This window comes from Heloderma suspectum, chromosome 1, assembly GCF_057233095.1.
Source record: "Heloderma suspectum isolate Gila_16-S chromosome 1, 16-S_ref, whole genome shotgun sequence".
Taxonomy (NCBI): domain Eukaryota; kingdom Metazoa; phylum Chordata; class Lepidosauria; order Squamata; family Helodermatidae; genus Heloderma; species Heloderma suspectum.
The window spans coordinates 409,727,224-409,747,818 of record NC_139458.1 but is presented as its reverse complement, the minus strand read 5'-3'; the positions used below and the strand labels follow the sequence as shown (position 1 = coordinate 409,747,818).

The following is a 20,595-nucleotide window of genomic DNA, read 5'->3' as shown; positions in this document are numbered from 1 at the left end:
ATCCCTAATACATTTTGAACTGAACTCTGACGCTAGAAATCGGGAGTATGATATTGAAATGGCTTTCTAAGGTTTGGCGTATACATTGCTTTGTTCTTCCCTCTTATTTCTTTTAAGGAATGACTTAGAAGCAGCCCTGGAAGCTGCCTTTGACTGCTTTAAGAAGTATGGCAAACTCCCTAGACTTCATGATATCTTGTGCACGTTAATAAAGAAGGGAAACACTGAACCATTGCAGAAAGGTTGGTTGCTACTATTATGTATTGGGATTTGGGGGGTGGGATTGCTGGTTGTTATGGAAGGGGAACAATCCTTAATCTGAAAAGTTTGGCAGTTTATTACTGAGGGCCAAACCAGAAACATCTCTCATCACATATTCAAATGATGTCCTATAATCATGAAGATCATTAAAAAAATATTCTGGTATTTGGTGTTAGGATACTAACAAGATCTCATAGACCTCACAGAAGCTCTCGGGAGAGGCAAGGGGTGGTGGTGTATCATATTTGTTGTTCAGTTGTTAAGTCGGGTCCAACTCTTCGTGACCCCATGGACCATAGCATGCCAGGCCTTCCTGTCCTCCGCTCTCTCCCGGAGTGTGCTCAGGTTCATGGTGTATCATATGGTCCCTCCTAATAAGCTAGATGAGAAGTGAAGACTATGATTGTGATGTAATTTTATTATTTCTATTAGATCTGTGGTCATTAATTATAGCAAACTGTTACGTTCTCGCCATTACCATGTTTTGTTCTGTCCATATTGGAGAGTTAAACCTAACACAATTCATGAATTTCCCCTATATATCTTCATCAAAAAAGGGTGAATTCTCATTTTCCACATAGCCCAGGTATTACACAACATCCTAGTAACACTAAACTCTAGAAAGTGTGCTGCAGATTATTGTAAAGGGAACTGTAAATGGCATTTTAATGACTAGCTATAAGCGGTCAAATACTTTTCCATATGATATGGTTGTTCACTGACATGGCTGTTTGCCTTGTGCCATGCTCTTTCCTACTCTAAACAGGTAACCTAATGAGCTTTTCTTTTTTAATTCCTCCAGCTATGGACTTTGTGAGCCAAGAGAGAGGTGAAATGACGATGCTCTATGATCTCTTCTTTGCCTTCCTACATACTGGCAAATACAAAGAAGCCAAGAAGATCATTGAGGTGGGACTATAACTACAGTACTCTAATCATGCAGCTATTTAGAGTTTTAATTAGAATATATTTAAAGTTTTTAACCTTTAATTAGTCTTCTTCTGATTAATGTTAATAGAATCCAATCCTAGTAATGAAAGGGGGCGGGGGGTGAGGGGGAGACCTAGCCAGCTTTTTCATTGTGAATAATTACAATTACAAGCAAAACAGTCTGGCTGTATATCGAAATTGTTTCCTTACCTTGTCAATTTCACTGTTAAGTATCCAAATTATATTTGCATATTAAATCTCGCATTGTGGAACAATTAAATTAAACTCGCATTCCTAGGTGTAAAGTTGCTAATCCTCTTTCCCAACAAATTCTTTGTTCTTTAAAGCACAGGAATTTAATTTGCTTCAGAGTGTGCTCAGATTTATTTGTAATGCTTGTCTACAAGTTAATCAGGCAAACAAGTGCTGTCTGCTACTGTTTGGCATTTAATTTAACATTTTTTTCTCCCGCTATGGTAAGCAGCTTATAGAAAGTGGTAGGTGACAAACTTGGTCTATTTAGGATTAGTATATTTTATCTAGCTTGATTGAAATTTTGCTTGCTGAAATTGATAAGTCAAAAGGGCAGCCTTCGAGCCTTCTCAGATTGTGATTATGTTCCTCTAACACAGTTGTATTCCTCCCTGACCCCCAACTCAATATTAGTTGACCAGTATTACGTTATTGAGAAGAAAAGGGAGAAGTTAAATCTTTTGAAAAGCTGAAATGTCTTCAAACATAAAGAAAACAAGGCTTCACTTTTTGTTAATGATGAAGTGATTCATTAACAATTGCTTAAATAAGAAAATACTGTAAAGTATTACAATGTTGCCTGGTTTACTATTTTAGTGTTGAGCAAAAAGAGACAGGTCCCGTTTTAGTTTTAAATCAGCCATGGATTTTAACCTCTTTGATAAAGGAGCTGGGTGATGAGCCCAGTTTAAGCTATGCAAGACTTTTTCTCTTGCCTTGTGCAAAACAATTCAAAAACAATGCTATACCACCATCTCCTCATGCCTACCTGCTCCTGGGTCTACCCAGCACCCCACATATTTGCATTGGGGCCTACACAAGAGGAGTCTTGCCCTGTAGTATGTTTACATCCCCACTACTGAAACTTCTGACAGTCTTTCAGTCATTTACTAATCTAGTAAACAAATTGTCAGCATTCTTTCTATGTTTACTAAATAATCACCTGTTTAACTTTTTGTTTCACCTAATAGTTAGCAAATATGGTGCCAGCAGATGGCAACTGTCTAAAAAAAACATTCATTCCAGAAACTTTCCCTCTTGTCTACTTTTTCTCCTGGTATACCAACATCTGGCATTCTTGCTTGTCCTTTTATGTTCATTGGATTAGGATTTCTCAGACTTGCTTAACCGTGACAGATTCTTATTTGAGCTTTTTAACATGGATTATGCTGTTTCATTCACTTTTTAGCTCTTTAATTTGACTTCTTCCATGCAGCATTTATTTATTTAAAAAAATATATAGGCTGCCTTTTAGGGACAAACCCTATCAAGGCTCTTTCTAACATATAAACTCACAGTATAAAATCAATGCAAGTTTAAATCTATTAAACACTCTGGGCAATACCCAATTAGACACTAGCACCAATGTAAATTACATTGTGCTAATGTAAGCAACCTCTAACTCAACACCAGTAGCGTTTCCTGGCATGATGGATTTTCTGGGGAAACCCATCATACCGGCATAAACTGTTGGCATTGTGCTAGAAATTGCTTATGCTACCACAACATAATTTACATTAGTGCTAGTGCTGAATTGGATACTACCCCATAAAAAACCAACTGAATAAAAAACAAGAACAATAATACTCTGTGATCACAGATAAAGGGAATTCCCCAGTGCATTGCTCACCCTCTCAGTTGGGAGGGGCAGCAGTGCTCAGGGGAACCCTCTTGTTATCTCCAGTCTGTGATCATCCATAGTGCTGTGTGGATGATCCTGAACAAGCATTGAAGCATTCGGTTTGCATCCTCCCATTCTTCCTCTCAGTCAGCCAGGAGGAGGACGTTGGCAGAATTTAGTTTCACTTTTAAATAATTCTGGCTTGGCATTATGTGCAGACAAGTCTGTAGTGGTGGTTTTCTGCAAACCGTGGTTTTGCAAATTCAGAGCCAGCCCTATGAATACATGTTTCCTCTCCCTTCTTGCCCACCCCAGTATAAAACATGGTTTGAAGTGGGGTTGCAGCCCATAGTTATTTTGACATAACCATGGTTTACATTTGGGTGCGTTACATGAATATGGTTAATGCCAGACCTTTTGGGTTGGCTCAAGCAGACCCTCCATGGTTCCTCCACCCCCACCAAAAGCTACTCCTGAGGATAAACAGACCCTTTGGAACAGTGTGAGATTAGTCACAGGGGGCTGCAGTGGGATGGGGAAAATGGAATAATTCGGTGGTGCTGCCTTGCACAAGTGGAAGTGCTTTTCCACTCTCACAAGACATCTCTGGATTCAAGCCTTTAGCTTTCGGTTAATTAGACTCATGTTGCCAGTATCTGAATAAATATATGTTCTGATACTTGGGTGGTTGGAAATATGTGATATATATTGACATTGTTCTAGTGTTTGTTTGAAAAAAATGAAATTGCGCCTTGAAATAGATTTTATTGGGTTCTGAATCTTGTTAATAATTTAACAGTGTCACAGCTGCTTTCCTTTGCTAAATAAAAGGTATAAGTGAATGTTGTGTTTGCTGTTCCTTAGGTTGTCAGGCAGTAATGCTTCAAGGGAAGTGTAACATTTCATTAGTCTGAATATGTGTTGATTAGTTTAAAAAAAACGGATGGTAGAAATGCTGATTGGAGTTCAGGGTGTGTTTTTTTGCTTCTACTTTAATTTGAGCTAGATGATCCTTTCAATAGGAAAATGTTTAAAGTGACCTGGAAAGTCAGAACCTGTATATGAATTCTTTTAGAATTTCTGACAGTTGATTCTGCAAGCGAGTTCACATGAAATGTGTATTGCCACCTGATTAAAGTAGTCTGATAAAGTAGTCCCTCCCCAAAAAGTGGATCTATGGACATATCAAGCTTAGTGCTGTCAAGTATTCCAAACAACACTCACATGATAGCAATTCACTGCACATTTGCAAGGTTGCCAGACTGGCAGCTGTGATTATAGATATCCCCTGATATGGGTACCTTTCATGTGTAGTGGTATTAAACAATTAGATTAGCTGTATTTAGTATTACTTCACTCTTCTGTGTGACAGAGAAATCAGTAAGTACATTTTTAGCTTGTTACCTCACTCTGGTTGTTTCAGTAGTCACTAGTTTTGCAAGTGAAGAGGCTGTGGGCAGACCACTACGGTCTGGAACGTTTAAGTCTGTTTAAAGCTTGTTTTCAGATTATGAGAGTTATCCCTTGCTCTCTAACCTGTGAAGGTGGGTACTCCAGAATATTACTTTCTAAAACTACTTTCCCCAACCCTGGTGCCTTCCAGATGAGTTGAATTAGTCCAACATATTTAGAGGGCACCAGGTTGGGGAAGTCTGTCCTGAAGGAACGCAATTAACATCCCTGTTTCAGACCACTATAGTTCCTGTGTCTTTGACATTTTAATGTGACAATGTGAGGATGTTATCTTTTTGGGGCAGCAGGTGCACAAGCATATTCCATTGTTACAGGCAGCAGCTCATTCCTGTGAATAATCCAGTAGCACATAAAAGCGGTTAATACAAGTGTGCTTTGTGTTAAAAAGTTCAATACGTGATACTGAACTCTTATTTTAATGTCTTGTCATCCTTTATGCCATTTTACCTAGTTTAGCACCTGATATTTCTTTGGGGGCAAAATATAATCTGTTCAGTCCAAGAATATTGATAGGCCTTAAATGTTCAACTTGTATGTCTGGTCAAGTGATTGAAGAGATACTTGAAAATAACGCAGCTGATGACACTCAGACCTAGCAAGGGGGCTACTTTGGATTGATAAAAAAGAACACTGAAAGATGTTTAGTGAAATCGTAGCAGTACATTGATTTAAGCACAGCATTGTGACATATATTACAATGCTAACCAATTTTCAAGATAACAATCACCATTGGTTTGGGGTGTTTTTAATCTACTGTAAAAACTGAAAATATTTTTGGACCCTGAGATTGTGAGATTACAGCACCTTTCCATCCAGATTGCTTTTTGTATGAATCGGTATAAAATCAACATGAACCTATATTTTGTGGTGGAGATAAAAACTACTGAAGCACGATGTTACTTTATTTGTAAAGTATGATTTGACTTCAGTTTAGTATAGATGTTCCAAAGTAATTTAGCTTCTGGATTATTGATGTGACCTACTGAGCAGAATAGAAGATGGTCAGAACAAATTATTTTACATGAATAGTTAACATGGGGTGTGTGTGTGTGTGTGTGTGTGTGAGAGAGAGAGAGAGAGAGAGAGAGAGAGAGAGAGAGATACCAGTAGAGGTATACATTCTGATATGCAAAATATATGTTGGTAAAGCAGTACATGGGGTAAATAATAATAGATCAGTATTAAGATAGGAAGAGAGATCAAGTGGGATCCAGTACTTGCAATATTTAATTGACAGACAGCTTTGAATAAAGGAATAGGGGAATGGATCTGCATGCCCATGCAAGTCCCAACCACAGCAGAACATGACTAGTCTAGATTCATAAACGTGTCATGCCAAAATAAGTGAGCCGTGCCTGAGAAACAGTGTTGCAACCTCTGACCCAGCCCATTTCCTGTATAATCTGAATAATATCACACTGTTGTGTAGGAGAAGGAAGGCTACACCAGAGAAATGAATAAGACCATAGGAGTCTAATTTGAGACACTCCATGGGAGTATGAAGAATAAAACATTAGAAGTGCAAGACCCATGAAGATAGATTAACGGCATGGGATATCTTCATTTTAGAAAAGACTGGTTTGTGTGTGTTGGTAACTAGTTGATATTATAGGCTTGCAATAAGAAGAAGAAGAAGAAGCTGCTGCTGCTGCTCCCTGTTGACTTTTTAAGTGTGGTAAAGGAAGCAATTAATCATAAGTTACAACATGGAATATTTAAATGTTAGCACAGTGTTTGAAACCTTGGCTGAAATGCAGGGCAGCTTTTTACTTGCATGTGAGACAACTGCCTGCTTGTAGCCAGAGCTTCGTGGATAGTTCTCAGAGCTGTAGCTCCCATGAGCACATGATCCCATAACCACATGCATATAAAAATCAGCCGCCTGTGTAACCTTCCATGCAAATTTTATTAATTAATTAATTAATTATATTCTTTGGCCACCTTTCAGGGAAAGAGCCCTCCCAAGGTGATGTACACCAATAAAACACATAATAAAAACCAATGAGATATTAAAAACATTAAGAACACAATAAAAACAGCAACAACAGTAAACATATCAGGGGAAGGCCAGAGTAAAATAGTATGTGTTCAGGGCCTTCTTAAAAGCCTGCAATGAAGGGGCCTGGCATACCCCCATCGGCCCCACACCTCCGTAATAAATTGCCAATGCGGAAAAGGCTCTTTCTCTTGTGTGGTCACCCACCTAAGTGCTCTCACAGGTGGGCAAATGAGAAGGGCCTCTCTTGCTGATCATAAAGTGCGGGCAGGCTGATATGAGTTAAGGTGTTTTTTCATGTCACCCTTAGAAGGCTGTGTTGCTACTGCTTGGCTTTCTGTTTGGTATAGAGTTATTTTATTTTTGTTTTTCCTCTAATTTCAGCCGGTCTCACCTCCACTAGAACACATTACAAATGCTTCGGTTGCCTTCTGTATTGGCTTTACTGGGGGCGCAGGAAAGACCAGCACACATACTGTTCTGTGAATCCAAGCCCTTGGGTGGAACAATGTTTAGCTACAGTTTGGATTATATATGTTCATTTACTTCTCTCTCTCTCTCTCTCTCTCTCTCTCTCTCTCACACACACACACACACACACACACACACACCCAACAGCCACAAATAAATAACAACATGAAAGCAACTATATGCTACTGCAAAGTTAATTACATAATTATCCATAGGTAGACTGGGAGACATCAACATAATAGAGGAAGAGTAAAAGTTACATAGTAAAGCAAAATAAAAAGTAAATAAAAATGGTTAAAAGGCAAAATTATCTTAGAAGAAAAGCAAATCATGATGCACAAGGTGTGATTTATTTGGTTTAATAAATGTTCTAGTAGCGTTGCTGACAAAATTAATATTTTCGATTGGACTAATGTATAACTAAAGATCTCACAATTTATTAAAATATTAGAAGTTACCACACCATTTTTATACAGTATACTATATTATAGATGTCTCAGTGTCATCTAGGCACAATGCTGAAAATTCAGTAAGATGATTAGAGATAAGCCACAAATATGGACTATCTTGCAAGCCCTAGAGATTTAGTTAATCTGACCTAGATGTTCTTTTGATGATTGAGAACCTACTATAAGTGAAAACACTTCTCAATTTCAAAATGAAATACAAGAATATCCACAGTATAACTCAGCTGTCCTTGTAGCGATGGGCACAGCAATCATTTCTTAACAGGGGAGGATTTGCTATATAAAGTTTTCAGCTTTTAAAACTGTTTGGATCATTGGCATTTGGAGGAGCAATGATATTGAAAGTTGGAAGTGAATGCCACATTTGAGTTTTGCCATGTCAAAAAGAGGATTATCTACAGATTCAAGTAATGTACATCTTCTCTTTTAATTTCCATGGACATGTTGTATAAAATGTTAATTCTTTAGTTTTCACTGGGTTTTATTTTCTCATGCGTATCCATGAAATTGTTCAGAAGATGTTCAAATTAGAGTGGAAAAAGTAACAGTTGCATATTAAACAAGCATGCAGTTCTCCCTAGTGCATTCAGTTGCCAATGTCATCTGCACTATAAAACCATATACAAGTCATTTCTGTTGACTGTTTAAATGTGCCTGATAGTCACTTAATTTTATAAAATCCTCTTGTGCAAACACAAAAAGAAAGACAAGGGCATCTTAATGTGGAGTTTTACAACTTAGGCGTTATGGTTACCAGAACAAATTTAATAGGTGTGGGTGGAGGGACCAGAGTCTACCAGCTTTGGGGACTGGTAGAGGGATTTTAGAGCAGAGGCTATAATGTTTGGCCTACAACTCCCATCATCCCTCATCATTGGCTCTGCTGGCTAGGCCAAAACATTTGGACTTGTGTTCTAGAGGGATGGGATTGGTACAGGGATTCTGAGGGCTGGTGTCGCTATAGAACTGGGTGTTGGCGTGGGGCACCAGTTGTAACTTTCTACATATCCTACCTTTTGTTCCAGTCTCTTCTTGTTGGTGCAGCAGCCATTTCCATTCCTGCTGCTGCACCACTCTCTCCATCTTTGCTTCCCATCTTACCCTGTCATTGCAAAACCATGTGTCAGTAAAACCAATGTTTAAAATCTCTTAACCTTTTCAAGCTATTCTAGTCCATGATTAATAGTTAACCTTAAACTGAAGACCCTGTAGGAGAGAATCAATTTATATAACTTGCGTAATTCACACTAAAACTCTGGCTCTTTTTGATTCCTGTAATGTTTTCTATGCCAAGACAGGCATGTATAAACAATGCATAGTACAGTCCTCTCTGGATTGTATCACTTCAGACTACATGAGGAAATCCGTGATTGAATGATTCTCCATATAAAGGATTTCCTGATTATGGAAATCTTTCCTAAATGAGTTAATGTTCTCGGGAAAATAAGTGTTTTTTTGTTTGTTTATTTTATTCACTATAGTCATATCCCACTCTTCCTTTAAAAAGGTCACTGCCGTTTACATATGGCTCCAGTAATTAATCAGGTTCACACCATTGGCAGTGCTACAGCAGTTGGGGAAGGGAGTGTGTGTGTGTGTGTGTGTGTGTGAGAGAGAGAGAGAGAGGGATTAACTGCTAAGCAGTCTTTCTAAAATGTAATTGAGGACAGTGTTATTGCCACATAAGCCCTATTCACATATTCTGCTTCTGAGTATACTAAATATGTGAGGAGAGGAAGTGCGCTAGCCCTGTCCCTTCCTTGTACATTTCCATCACCCTGTACATGTAGAGGGTGATGTTCTGGCGAGGAGAACCTCCTGTATCTGTAGAGCTCTCCACATGATTAAGAACGCTGGAGAGTCATCATTCGTAATTGCATGAAGAGCCTCCATGAATAAAGGAAGCTCTTTTCTTCAGAAAGTTGCCTTCCACATATAGATGGTGACGAATGCAACAATGGAAGGGGGCAGGGCTAGCATGCTCTCCTTGCACATTTATTAGCCCCAGATGTAGAACACCTGAATTCATTTTTTAGCTTGCTCTCAATAGGTTTTTGATAATCAATTTCTATTCCAGTGTTGATGTCAGAAACTGGTTCTGGCTTTTAGTGTTTCCCACAATCAGGTATTAGATAATGTGTTTTGGTAGTACTACCCTCTGATGTTGAAGCACAATAGTGAGGTAGGTAGAATTACAAAGCATGCTGTTGTCTAGGACAGATAGGAGGTTGGCTGCAGGATGTTCCTCACACTCATTGTAAAAGACCAGGATAATTGAGGTAGGCCATTGGCCAATGGAATAGCAAAGAAATTCTGGTTTTCAAAAGTTTTGTAGCTGAGAACAAGATGGCCAGTAAAAACTGTGAATACCATTGCGTTTTGAGTGGTAGTTGTGAAATGACTATCATTAACAGACAAAAGTAGATTTGGAGTTTCAGTTGGGAATTCTTGCCTTCTAACTGGATTGTTGACGTGTTCTTAAAAGATTGCTGTAATTACGACATGTGCAAGCTAGAGCTAGGGATGAGTAGAAACTTAGGGGTGTGGAAAGGGAAGAGAATTAAGCATGCTATGAGAAAAGTTTCTTCTAGTTAAGTTGCAAATAAATATCATCTTTAGTAAGATGGTGAACAAACTGAATCTCTGTCAGCAAAGATGTTTTAGGTGGTCAACATGCTATTTATGCAGCATTGAGAGTTTTTCTGCTAAAGGTAAGGAGTGGACGATTACAAGAACTATCTTAGGATATACAGATCTGTTGAAATCTAGTTTGGTCTCTGTAGAGTTGAGTTAAGCAACATAAGAAATAACAGTTCTGTGTATTGCTATAACCATTATTGGAAGTCTAGCTTGTTCAGAGATAGGGCCTGTTCAAACATCACGCTAAGCCATGATGGTTGGGGAATTTCCAGTAACCACAGTGGCTTAGCGTGTTGTGTGCAGGGAGAAAACCACATTCCCCATGATTACTAAGCCACACCTGCTAACCACCCCCCTGCAAAAGGGTTAAGATGCCCCAGGGAGGTTTACTGTATCGACCAGTGGTCTCCTCTGTGTTTAAAAGACTCTGGAAGACTTCCAGGCTCTGAGCATAGAGTCCACCAGCTAGAGCATCTGTCACTGTGGGTGCTGCTGTAGCTGCCGCAGACTTTCTCTATGGTCGCGCAGCCATTCGGGATATTGGAGCAGCCACTGGGGGCCCATTTATGCTGCAGAGGATGTTGGGATGTGTGCTAACTAGTCTGGTAAGCTCACCAGGTAACTATGGGGTGGTGGTAGTGGAACCATGTGGCGCAGTCATGTGACGGGCCCAGATGTCGTGGTTTCGCTCCCCCCCCCCGTAGTTACCTTAACCACTCTCCCTCTGTGTGCATGTGAATAGGCCCATATTCAAGTAAATTGAATGGAAAAAATAATTATTTCTTTACTTATTTCTTTCTTTTTAAAATTGTATGCCACCATTATGAACTTGAGCACACTCCAGGAGAGAATGGAGGACAGGAAGGCCTGGCGTGCTATGGTCCATGGGGTCACAAAGAGTCGGACACGACTTAACGACTGAACAACAACAACAATGCCACCGTTATGCCATAGTGGTATTTGAGGTGGCTTAACAAAATATCATAAAAACATCACTATAAGAAAAACTGAAACAGCATATAAAACAAAAGAGCATGCCATGATATATAAATAACAACTACAGCTAGCGCTAGCATAAGTGGCCACTGGTGCAACACTAATAGTGTTAGCTGGTGCAACAGGTTTCCCCAGAAAACCCATCATGCCAGCTAACACTATTTGCGTTGTGCTAGAGGTAGCTTACGCTAGCACAGGGTAGTTTACATTAGCACTAGTGTTGATTTGGATACTGTCCAACCCCACCCCACCCCAAATTCAGCTTTATTTATATTTATATTCCACCCTAACAAGCCAATTTGGAACAATTATGTTTTAAAACAAGATGAAAAATACAGACATTTATTTTCACTAAAACATGAGAGTAAGTGTGGCTATATTTAGCAAAACTGAAATGTTATGAAAAGACTTGGAGGGTGCAATCCTATCGGGATAGGTGGCCGTCTCCAAACTTGGATTTCGGCTGTCTAGCCGCAGGAAGTCGGAGCACATGGGGAGGGGGCGGACGCCAGACATCACATAGGAAGTGTCAGAACGGCGCTTCCTCCCTGCCCGCCCCGCCCCCAGGAACGTCCCATTTTCACTGCTCCGCACTGCTCTTATGAGTGCGGAGCATGGGGCTGATCCGCGCTGTCTACAAGGCAGTGCGGGGGTGGGGGTCAATTCTCAGGAGACCGAGCTTGGAGCACGGGCTCTGAGCTTGCAGCGCAGGTTCTGCAGTCGGAGCGCAGGCTCTGCGGTCGGTTCCCGGGAACCAACCTATCCTATGTCTGTCTAGCCGCTGACTAGCGGCTATAGGATTGCATCCTAAATCTCATCTTTAACTATTCTAGAGTAAATATAAATCTTTAATTTAGAAAAAAGCTGATTGGTGGGCAATTTCAGTTACTATTCTTCATTCTTAATTATAAACTACATGTTAATCCTGTGCATTTAAGGAATTATCCTAAGCAAGCGCTTAATTATTTTTTAATCTTGTTTTGCAGACGCCTGGCTTAAGAGCTCGACCAAGCCGATTGCAGTGGTTTGCAGAGAAGTGTATTGCAAGTAATCAGGTATGTGTATTTTAAAATTTGCTTCATTTATCTTACAAATTTTGAGTAAGAATTCTTCATTTTTATAAATCAACCCAATTTGGGGCATGGGGGAGAGAGACTTCTCAATTCTGTATCCTGATCAATCAGGCCTATAATTGGCAGTAGTGTACGGACTGTTCGTTTTCCTTGCTTTTTCCTATCCCTGAGATTATATGCAGGCTTCTATCAATTCACTTGCCTTCTTCCCCCCCACCCCAATTGCTTCTGAACTTCTAGTAGAAGCCCGGCTACTGCCACCTTCTGCTTCATAAGCCCAGCGGGAAGGGACAAAAGCTATAGCTCCTTTTTCCCAAAGGGAAGTTGGAGGACTAGACTTCTGCAAGAAGATAATGGAAGAGAAATTGCTTCTCCTTTCCTCCTCCAAGTTCTTTGTGGAGAGGTGGGTTAAATCCCAGTAGGAGGGAAAATGTCACTTCCTTTCCTAAATTAAGAACATAAGAACCGTGCTGGATCAGACCAAGGGTCCATCTAGTCCAGCAATTCTCTGCACATGCCACAAAATTTGGGAAAGGGTGGCAGGGTGGCGACCACAAACAATGACATGGTTCACATGTAGCAATAAACAGTCAGTTTAAAAACTGCTAGGTTGTCAGAGATGCGCAGGTTTGTTGCTGGGTTAACCACTGGGTTGTTTAGCCCCTAAACAACTTAGTGATCTGGGTTCACATGTCATGCTGTGATCGTAGGCTTTGTGCTAAAGCAGAAGAGACAACCCTTCCAACAACCAGTTGATTTTTAAATTGTTGTTATGGGTGAACAATCCTAATACCTTGGTTAGTAGGCCAAGTAAAAATTCACATATTCCTTTTAAAGAAAACATTATCAACCTCTTTCCCTACAAGGCAACTGGCAGCCTGTAGGTGACCACGCACAACTGTTTAGGGACTGCATAGATCGCTTATGAATTACTGGAGAGGTCAATCTGATGTACAACTAAAAATATATATTGTTAGAACCAATGTAGAAAACTTGTGAAAATAATAGTGATTACTATAATTAAATTGATGTAATAGGGAAGTGTCAGAAAGTTGTTAGATGAATGTAGGCAATATCTGTGTATAATATTTTAAATTTTTGACATTTTTTTGTCAGCATGTCTTATGGCAACTTGCGGAAATTATTACTAAAACATTAGTCCATACTTGGAAAAATGCCATCATACTTCATATAGACGCATTTGTCTAACTCCCCTTGTTCCTATTAATTCTACGTCCCTTTCCTATTCATTGCCCTTTCACAACTTTTTACCACATGGTTTGTAGCAAATTGGGAAATTGCATGACTGCCTGAAGATACAGATATAATAAATGTCTAATAAAATAAGCAGAGTTTTGATATCGTATATAGACTTTATAAATATAGTGTGTGTTCCATTTTTCTTTCAAAGGTTGATGCCCTGGAAAACATGGTAGAATTGACTCAAAAGCTGTTTGAGTGTGATAGAGATGAGATGTACTACTACTTGTTAAAATTATGCAGTAAGTAAAATGAACAGTGTTTTGTTTTTACTCTCTCAAATGCTTGATAAGTTGGACTTATTTATGTTCAGGATAAAATTGGTTGAGCATCCCCAGGAAATAACTGAGACATGATACAAGCAGCTGACAACATGCATGTTTATTGTATGGCAGGCCTATAAAAAAAAGGAAAACCCAGAAAAAAACAGAAAAGCTTGTAGGCAAAAATTGGACGTTGCTTACCTTATTGCACCTACAGGATCAATTAATTACAAATAGGATGCTCTAGATTTGGGATTTGGGTTAACTCTGGGTTGTTTAACCCTTAAACAACCAGGGTTCCAGGTTCGGACCTCACAGTAACAACCCAGGAATGGGTTGTCCCTCGGTTGTTAATTGAAAGCGGAAGCTGCTGCTCAGCCCCAACAATTCCTGCATTAAATAATAGAATATGCTCCAATAGTGCATTTTGAATTTGCAGAATGACACCATTGGATACTGCCCTTACTAATAAAATACTAACACAAGGGTAACCAAAGTAGCAAAAAGTCTGTGAAATAGCAAACAAGCAAGGAACAGTCAAAACAGCCAGTATAATACTAAAATAAAAATTAGCAGCCAGAAGCAGGAAAACGGCAAAAACAAATACAGCAGGACACAGATTAGCTATTAAAAGCCTTGGTGAATAAAGCAGTTTTAACCTACCACCTAGACAAGGCTAATGTATAGGCCTCCATAGCCTGTCTGGGGATGACATTCCATAAGTGGGATGCCACCAGAGAAAAGCTCCTCGCTAGTCTCCTCTGCCTCACCTTTTGAAGGTAGAGTATCCTAGAAAAGGACCTCCATTGTAAATCATAACAGTCAGGCAGGTTCATAAGGGAGAGGGCAATCCCTCAAATATCCAATTCTTAGGCTGTTGAGGGCTTTAAGGTCAACACAAGTACTTTGAATTGTGTCTGGATACAAACAGGTAGCAGTGCAGAGCTTTAAAAACTAACAAGACGTGATCGAACTGGTGAGCCTCCATCACTTTTAGATCTGCTTTTGGGACTACAGTTGCAGACTTTTCAGAAATGTAGGTGTACTTAGGGCAAATTGTTTTATTTTAGGCAGCAATAAGATGGAACTGAGGGAAAAGATGGGGAGTAGTATACTGAGAAGTTAACAACTGTGATCTTTGGTGCAATGCTTGCATCCATTAACAAAATTTGAAGGTTTTAACTCAGGAGTGTAAAACTCCTTTTCCCCAACCACCGTTTGGTGATTTCTTGGCTTTTGTGCAGTTTTTCCCCCCATTCTAAAAGGTTGAACTGGCTTTTCTAAGGCTTAGTTTCTGGCCCTAAGAGCTTTAAGCTAAAATATGCTGGCATTTTTTGTGGCTTTGGCCCTGCCCCTTTTGCCTTTGGCTCTGCCCACCACTGGAATGCAGCTGCGGAGAGCTTCTCCAAATTGGAATTTGGCGCTTAGGCTGAATGATGTTCTGCACTCCTGTTTTAAGAAGATGGAGTGTACTGTGTCAGATCATTGATAACTTTTCTCACCCACATTGTATGGGTACTCTAAGGGTCTCTCTAGTCTCTTTATTGGAGGCTTTATTGTGCCTGGTGTTGGGGTGGGGAAGAGGAAGAGGAGAACTGAATGGGGGACAGTGCAGCTGCGGGTGGGGCATAGACATCACACAGGTACACTGAACCAGCTGTCATGCATTTGTAGGAATATCCAACTGCTTGGCTATTGTTGGACATTATACTGCCAGATGGGGGTCAGGGCATAATTGTTGTAGTCAGGAAGGAGACCTATGCCTCTCTACACACACGGATTTTAAAAAGAGGATGAGCTGAGATCCTGTCAGAGTTTTAGGTGCATCTGCACAGTCTCCATGGATTATTGGCTGTCGTACTGCATAGGACTTGCTTAGCAGTCTAGGTGGCTTTTTGGTTTATAGGGCCAAGAAGGAATTCTTACCATGACTCCTGATTGGTCAAGTGTTTTCGATATTTTGTCTTACATTAGCAGCCCAAGGAGGAGTTCATTAGTCTGATGAAGTGTTCTTTATTGCAACTTGTGTGCAGTGGCTGTACATGTGGAGGGCAACTTTGTGAAGCGGAGAGCCACCTCTATCTGTGGAGGCTCTCCATCCAATCCAGAACACTAGAAAAACTGCGTTCTGGGTTACGTGGAGAGCCCCCACGGATAAAGCTCTCCTCTTCAGAAAGTCACCCTCTACACGTACAGTGTGACAAGAGAGACAACGGAGAGGGCAGAGTTAGCACTCTCCCCTCCTCACATGTTAAGTGTCCTTCTATTTTGAACATCTGAAAAGGGCTACTGTCAGGGTGGAAACTGAGCCGATAGAACCCCAGAGCAGTTCTGATTCTGAGGAGGATCAGCAATCCGTGGGAGAGGAGCCAGCTCATCCCTCACAGGCACAGCAGCTGGCAGAGATTCCTCCTGCCGGCATTCCTGAGATAGATAGTGATCCTGGCAGAGAGAAGGGGAGGGAGGGGGGCTTCTTAGATGCTCAACGCAGACGCAAAGAGCGACGAGCGATGGAGGGCGCAGAAAGGAGGCGTAGTGCCCGTTTGGCGCGCAAGCAACGGCTGCCTCCCATGGACCCAAGGGAAAGAGGGAGGATCTCTCCCTAGCCCATAAGTTCAGGGTCTTCAAGTGATTCTCCTTCAAACAGGGATCAACTGCCTACCCAGAGCATAGGCTACTCTGCTGTTCATTGCTTAGTCGCTGGTGATTAGCATCTGAAAGAGTCATTAAGTTGTAAAAGCATTAAAGCCTTGAAAAGAATCCTTTCGTCTGTGTCTTGAGTTGGCTACTGGAGTGTACTGAAAGAGGTCGCTAGGGCGCTCCTGACAGTTACTGTCTTTGTCATATTCCATTCCTCTGATTCTTACCTACCGGGAGGACTTGTTACTACCGAATTCAAGAGCTCCATCATTTCGTCCTTGAACAGTTTGTCCTATATTTCTGTTTGTTAAAGTTTGTGGCCTTTGTTTTCCTCCAGCTGTGCACATTGGGTCTTTTTCCTTCTCCACTTGTGGCAGGCGCAACAGATTATCTTCTTCAAATACCCCCCCCCCCCAGTCTCTTCTCATCTTTCCTAGCCAATACTCAGACATTTCCATGGATAAAGCATTTGGGATGGCATTTGTGCATTTAGTTTAGCACCTTGCCCATGGCTGAAATATCATTTGTTGTGCTTGAGCTGTATTCCAATTTACCAGTTAGTTTCTTTCTTTCAGTTTTAGAGTGTTAACTTGAATAGGGAAACATTCTGCAGTTGGCTTACTTTGGATGAACGATAATTGAAGGTTTTTGTAAACCACCTATTTACTTCTGCATAGGTGGTATTTATCTCTTGAGGAGTTCTTTAAAGAAAGTTGCCATTTCCCATCATTGTGTAGTGCTAAACCATGTACATAAATTCAAGAATCCTCTGTGTAATTTCTCCCTTTACTTTGAAGTGCTGTCTTGTTTTGCTGTCTACAAAAGAATTTGAAAAGAATTTGTTCCTCTTTGCTACATACATAATTGCTTTCAACAGAAGATAGCCAAATACGTTTGCAGACTCCCAAGGAATATCTCGAAAGCCTTTCATAATCTTACCAGTACGTGGGCAACTTGTTAAGCATTAGAGGACAATGCTGGAAAATTTAGAGCCTCATAGCACAGGGTGACTGCAGGTTCAATTCAAGGAGAAGAAATTTTGCAGGCATGTCAAATCAGTGAAACAATTTGCCTCATCCTCTATTCTTATCAAAACTACTGTTTTAAAGGAACTCTCTTAATAAGTTTCTTCTGATGGTCTGGGATCAAAGGACTATACAGTTAGTCCTGTGCGTTCATAATGGCTTTGATCTTTGTATTTCTTGAATAGCAACCCCGCATGCCATATGGCAAGCAGCTTTTGAAACCAAGGACTAAACCACACGTTACATTAATCATGTGGTTTGCCCTTGAGTGCAAGACTTTCCTTTCACAAATAGTCAGCATGGAGCCCCCAGTTGGGACCTTGCCATGGGGTATGTAGGGCTTTAACCTTTTGCCTCTCGCAGCAGTCCTGATCCAGACAAGGGCCCTGTGCCTGCTGTTTGTATTGGAAGTTACATAAACATGGGTGAATGTAATCCTTGAAGGGTTGGATCTAGACTAGCACTCTGGAGTTCTGCTTATGCTGGAGGAAAGAAACAGGCAGGCAATTTTCACCAATTCCTCCTGCCTTCTATGCCCCTTGAATGTTCCAGAGGGTTGGGGAATCCTCCAGAACACTATGAGAGGGGAAGCTAGGAGCTGCAGGGGGAATCAGCAGAAATCACTGCCCCATTCTTTCCTAAAGCAAGAGGCCTCCACTGGATCCTAGCTTCCTCCATGAACAGAAAGAGTCCTTCCGTTCTCAGTGGGGCAAGTCTGAATCCAAACCTTTATTTTTAGTAAGAACAACAAAGAATCTGGTGTCACCTTAAACACGAAAGGTCAAATCAACCCTAGTTTGGTGATTTGGGTACATCCCTTTAGGCTCATAAATTCTTCTTCCTCCTCATGCATGGATTTCCTTCAGCAATTCTTGGTTTTTGCTAATTGTGGTATGCCATAACATCTGAAGAGTACTTGCTTGCTTATTTATTTCTTATAAATAATTGCTCAAACCACAGTATAATGTAGATTTGCAAGCTGTCCTTTGACAATTAGCACTGACCTCATGGAAAATTGTGGTTAGTGAAACTTAGGAAGTGGAGGAGGGAACCTGTGAGAGACAGGACCAGCCCGTGAAACTCAGGGAATAGCAGTAGGTCTTTTAAAGTGCCACATGACCGTCTTGTTGTTTTTGATGTAGCAGATTAACATAGCCACCTCTCAGGAACTGTGTTTAAGGTAAGAGATGAATTTTTGTTTTATAGCAGCTTAGCAGCCTAGCGTTCAAACTCCTTCATGTTTCCTTATAAAATAAGGAAACATCGTGTTTTTCAATCTGCCCTGGCAGAGTATCCACCTCTTATGCTTGTGAAAAGAGTGTTCAACATAGAAGTGGCCAAGAAGAGCTTCGGCTATTGGGCGGTATAGAAATGAAATAAATAAATAAAATAAAATAAGCTTAGTGTGTGCTTTATTCAGTTCTTGTCTTTCATTTTCTCAGCAGCTTAAAAAAAAGATGTCAGAACTTCAATCTTGGTGTACGAATACTAGTTCACCATAATAAAGCAACCTAACTTCAAAACATAATCTTCCTTCAATAGGAGGGTGTCCTCTTCTTCCAACAGCAGCCCATCTGCCTCCAATTGGTTACTCATACTGACAGCATGTCTGCTGAGAAGAGAAATCTAAGAAGATAAATTTTATCAAACACTGTTGCACAAATTCTTCAGTCAGCAAGAAAAGACACAACCAATTCTATCTACTTAGATGAAGGGAAAGCAGCTTTGTTCTGACCATCTTTCAGAATTGATACATACAGTAGTACCACTGACATTCTGTAGTCATTTCTGTATAGTATAATAACAATAACTAAAGGTGCAATCCTATGCCTGTTTAGACAGAAAAAAGTCCTACAACTCCTAGCATCCCCTAACCAGTTGTAGGCCTTTTTTCTGACCAAGGCATAGGATTGTGCCCTATGGCCGGTTTCGCCCTAGTTAGCAAACTATGGAGGTACACAGTTTAGTGCAAAAAAGAAATGATGATAAACAAACCTGCAGTCTGTCTATTGTAGGAGTGTTGGACCTCAGCCCTGGGGGCCAAATCCAGTCTTTTGGGATTACCCAGATGGCATGCCCTGTTCCACAAATCACCAGGTGGTTCTCGTTCTAACCTGTGAGAGCTTCTCAGAAATTGGTAATGGCCTTCAAGCTGAAAGAGCTTCGATACCACATGTCTATTGTGTGCAAGGCTAATGATTAACAGAGCCTGATTTTTTTTCTTCTCCAAGAGGGAGGGCATCTCTACCATCTCTTATTCCGCTTTACCCTTTGTTAGGCACAGTGCACAGTAAAGCTTAGGCACTTTGAAAAGATAGGGAATGTTGGTGGTAATCCCCTAATGAATCAAGTTTGCAGCTTGGGGGTGTCCTGCATCTTTTCCTAGAGAAGTCAGAACTGATCTCAGTCATTTATTCCCTAGATTAGATTATTGTAACATATTTTGTATGGGTCTGCCCTTGAAGGCAATTTGGAAACTTCAGTTGGTTTAAAAATGTGACTGCTAGGTTTTTAACTATGATGTGAAGATCAGATCATATAGCCCCTATTTTAATTAATCTTTATTGGCTATCCATTTGTTTTAGGGCTCAATTAAAAGTGCTGGTATTGACCTTTAAAGCCCTACATTGCCTCACCCCTTAAGAACCTGCCATAATGCCGATGTCATCTTCAGAGACTCTGCTTTGTGTCCCTCTGCTAACAGAAGTCTGCAGGGCGAGGCACAAAGTTGATTCAGAGCTGAAGTGGTGAGTGGGTGGAAGGCAGCACATGCACTCCCATCAATTCATGTGTTGTTTAACCCATGAATTGGCATTACATGCTAACCAGATCATATACACTTAAGTCTCATTCAACTCACTTCTGACTACATGTATAGGATTGCACTGCACTGAGGCTTTTTTGTTTGGGGTTTTCTGTAATAGCTTCTGCAGTAACAGCTAAAATAATCTCTCTAGCAAACAGGGTCCCCACATAAAGTAAACTTTGAAATGGGTGATAGAACTCTGTGTGCTTGATAGAAACTCCAACATCCTGTAAGCCTTGCTCTCACAAGATCCCTCTGCCCAGTTTGGGGCAAATTCCCCAGTAGCCCATACCATATCCATAGTTTTTAAGGAGGGTCTCTTGATGCTGTGGAAAGGTTTTGAGGGGATGCAGGGGGGAAAGCTGGGGCAGGAAAGTCCTGAATTTATCACAGTTTAAGTAGCAGCTTGTTAGTTGAATGT

The 20,595-nt window shown here is 40.6% G+C and overlaps 1 protein-coding gene across 3 annotated transcripts in view; it reads left to right on the top strand.

Moving 5' to 3' along the window:
* Nucleotides 1–20,595, top strand: part of LRPPRC (leucine rich pentatricopeptide repeat containing) — a 158,614-nt gene that overhangs the window by 97,718 nt on the left and 40,301 nt on the right. For all 3 annotated transcript variants that reach the window (XM_084828952.1, XM_084828950.1, XM_084828951.1), the window contains 4 exons: nucleotides 118–242; nucleotides 1,064–1,170; nucleotides 12,094–12,162; nucleotides 13,592–13,682. In XM_084828952.1, the coding sequence (XP_084685078.1) occupies nucleotides 118–242; nucleotides 1,064–1,170; nucleotides 12,094–12,162; nucleotides 13,592–13,682 (392 nt within the window). The remainder of the gene's footprint in view (nucleotides 1–117; nucleotides 243–1,063; nucleotides 1,171–12,093; nucleotides 12,163–13,591; nucleotides 13,683–20,595) is intronic.